Source organism: Buceros rhinoceros, unplaced genomic scaffold (assembly GCF_000710305.1).
Source record: "Buceros rhinoceros silvestris isolate BGI_N320 unplaced genomic scaffold, ASM71030v1 scaffold32715, whole genome shotgun sequence".
NCBI classification, from domain to species: Eukaryota; Metazoa; Chordata; class Aves; order Bucerotiformes; family Bucerotidae; genus Buceros; species Buceros rhinoceros.
In genome coordinates, this window is record NW_010413920.1 from 11,048 (window position 1) to 13,944 (window position 2,897).

Sequence of the window (2,897 nt, forward strand, 5' to 3'; positions counted from 1 at the left end):
AGAATGTCATGGGATGTTTGTGGCTGCAAGACAGAGCTTGAAGAGTGTTAAGAGAGTAGTGAATAGTAGATTTGATAAGCAAATCTCCTCATCTCATGGACTGATATGTGAGACACAGTACAAAGAGAATGTGGGAAGGGTTACTTAGGGAAATGGATTGGGATCCAAACTCCTGTGCCTTCTAGGAGGAGGTGAGGCACAGAAGAGCCAGTAGCAAGGATCCTCCCATTCAAGGAATTCTCAAGGTTAGTCTGAGATGTGTGAGACCAAGATCTATGATCTACAGAGCTCCTACCACTGGGTGCTACAGGAAAGGCATCACGTTTGTAACCTGGGAAATGTCACTTCCTTTACAACTGAGGTCCAACACTCCTAAGCTCTGGAAACATGCTACCCACCTGGGAGTGAATATTGGTGTGCTGCTCCAGGCTTACAGCGTGTCCAAAGGTTTTGCCACATATTTCACAAGCAAAAGGACGGGTCCCACTATGAGACCTTCGGACATGGACCTCCAGTCCATGGGGAGTGGAGAATACCTGCAAAACAAAATGGCAGCAATTCTTTTGACATGAGGCTGCTGTGTTTCCATCTCTGTTTTCAATTCTTTCTCCTTATTTGATTCTTCCCTCCCATGGGGCTTGTGAACGGCATCATTCCTAGCACCCTTCTGCTCTAGTCAGGAGAATGACTGGGTACCCATTTTGAGCAGCACGCTTTGCACTTTGGTGTAACCCAGTGAACGTCTGATGTATGCAATGAAAATCACTCCAGCCCCTCCCCATCCCTGAGGTTCTCCTCTGTGACACACCTTGTTGCACTTCATGCAGTGATAGGTCTCCATGTCTGAGGAGTAATGCATGCTGTAATCTAGAGGAGGCTCGGTGCTTGGCAGGATGTGGCTTCCATACAGGCTAACTGGGTGCTCCAAGAGGGCTGACTGCATGGTGGAGGACATCTGTCGGTAGCTGTACTGCAAATGGTACGCATCCCACGCAAAGCCGGGTTTGTAGAAGGCAGAGGTGTGTGTCATGTTAGTGCTGTCTTTGATCTGCAGCCCTGGGATGGCCATCTCTGAGTTTGCAAAGGAGAAGCAGAAGTGAATGTCATGCTACTGCCTGCAGCTGGGCACCAGTAAAGAAGCTCCCCCGGTACCACTCCCACATTTAACATCTTGCCTGACCTTGGGAGCTGCAGTTGGTAACTCCTCCTCCTATGATTCAAATCCTGATCCCCATATAAATTTCCTATTGTAATTTGGATTAAAATCTGAGGAAATTTTATGGGAAAGGGGGTGCTAAGGGAATATTAACCCCCTACTAGCCCTGCTTTGAGTGGTGGTTGAACAAGTATCATGTGGACACCTGCCCTGACCCATAGAGGACAGAGCTGCATTCATCCCTGAGATTTGGAGACTCACTCATTGGGAATCATAGCGCCATTCTTTAGGGAGATGCTGATCTATACCAGAATCATAAAGGGAAATACAGAATGCAATACAGATGAGCTCTGTCTGGGGCAAGTTTGACCATTGATCTCAAAATAAGAGCTGCCATTTACTGAAAATCTGGACTGAGATGTAGGGGCTTCATAAGGCAGTCCAGCCCTGACCTCTCTTACAATTGTGGGTCTTGAGTATCAGACCTTGAGCTGAAGGGCCTTGCAGCATCCTGCTCAGGTACTGGACAGGGACACTTTCTTCTTTCAGTTCAGCTGGGTCCTTTTCTTGTTTCGGAACCACGCATTTTAGGTCCTGTTTCTTGATGTCCTCCGGTGTCTTGTCTCCTATGGCTGTAATCACACAGCAGTGTCACAGTTAGTTTATTCTAGCTGTTAAGAGGAGAGTCTATTAAGGTGGGGTTTGTCCTGGTGTATGAACTCATGCTTGGATACATGAACCCATGCTCATTTCCCTGAACAAGTGCAGAGTGGTGCAATCAGCACAGCAAACAAGGTCTCTCCATTGCTGAGAAAGGGAAATTCCAAGCAGGATGAGATGGGCAAGGTAGAGGGTGACAGGAAGAAGAGATAGGACACTTGAGACCCTATATAGCTAAAAAAAAATTAACCCCAGAAGGCCACATGTCTGTAAAAATCATTTCTCTATTTAAAACCATTTTAATTTGTGTGGGTAACTAACAATCACGAAAATCTTAACTCCCCACCCCTCTCCTAAGGGTCTGGTATTATTAACCTGAATTCTTGGACAGCCCAGCAGGGAAGCAGAGAGGGGAGGTAACTGCTTATGCTGTTGAAAAGTTGACCGCAGAGTCTTGTCTCCTCCTGTGTAAGCTCACCTTTCTCCATGCTTGTCCCAGCCCTTAAAGAGACCAACCAGCACCTGTTAGAATAGACTTCATACTAATATAGTCTAAATCGGACCTGTGCCTCCTTCCTGCTGGAGATGGGACCGGGCTGCCGAAGGACGATATTCATCTGTCATCCAAACCCTCTTGCACGCCAGAGACACACAACAAATGGCCAAAGGATGACAGCAGTAATTGAAATTAAAATGTCACCTCCTTTCTTTTTTATCAAACTTATCACAGGGCTGGACTCTAGTTTGATAGCCAGGGCTAGAACAAAGGGTAAGTTGATCCTAGATTTGCATAAAGAAAATTTGAATGGTGCCTGAAGGAGGAAGATAATTGCCCCAGCCCTGCTGCTGCACGGGTGGCTGTGGGAGGGCAGGAACAGGAGCAGAGAGAGACAGCAGGCACAGGCAGAAGCAGCGCTGCGTGAGGTTAATACTGTATACAGCAGCCGGACCTTCACCTGTGGGCGTGTGGCCCTCCTTTCACAGTCACTGGTAGGGTATCCTCCAGTACCAAATCATTGGGAGGAGGTGGTAACACGCTGAGGTAGAGACGTAGGTCCAGAAAGAGGGTGGGCAGTGCACT

General features: G+C 47.5%; 1 protein-coding gene across 1 annotated transcript in view; it reads right to left on the reverse strand.

The window, feature by feature from the left end:
• GFI1B (growth factor independent 1B transcription repressor) overlaps positions 1-2,897 on the reverse strand; it is a 4,309-nt gene that overhangs the window by 679 nt on the left and 733 nt on the right. The window contains exons 2-4 of the mRNA XM_010136928.1: positions 1,642-1,788; positions 809-1,071; positions 399-536 (exon numbers count right to left, since the gene is read on the reverse strand). Of these exons, the coding sequence (XP_010135230.1) occupies positions 399-536; positions 809-1,071; positions 1,642-1,788 (548 nt within the window). The remainder of the gene's footprint in view (positions 1-398; positions 537-808; positions 1,072-1,641; positions 1,789-2,897) is intronic.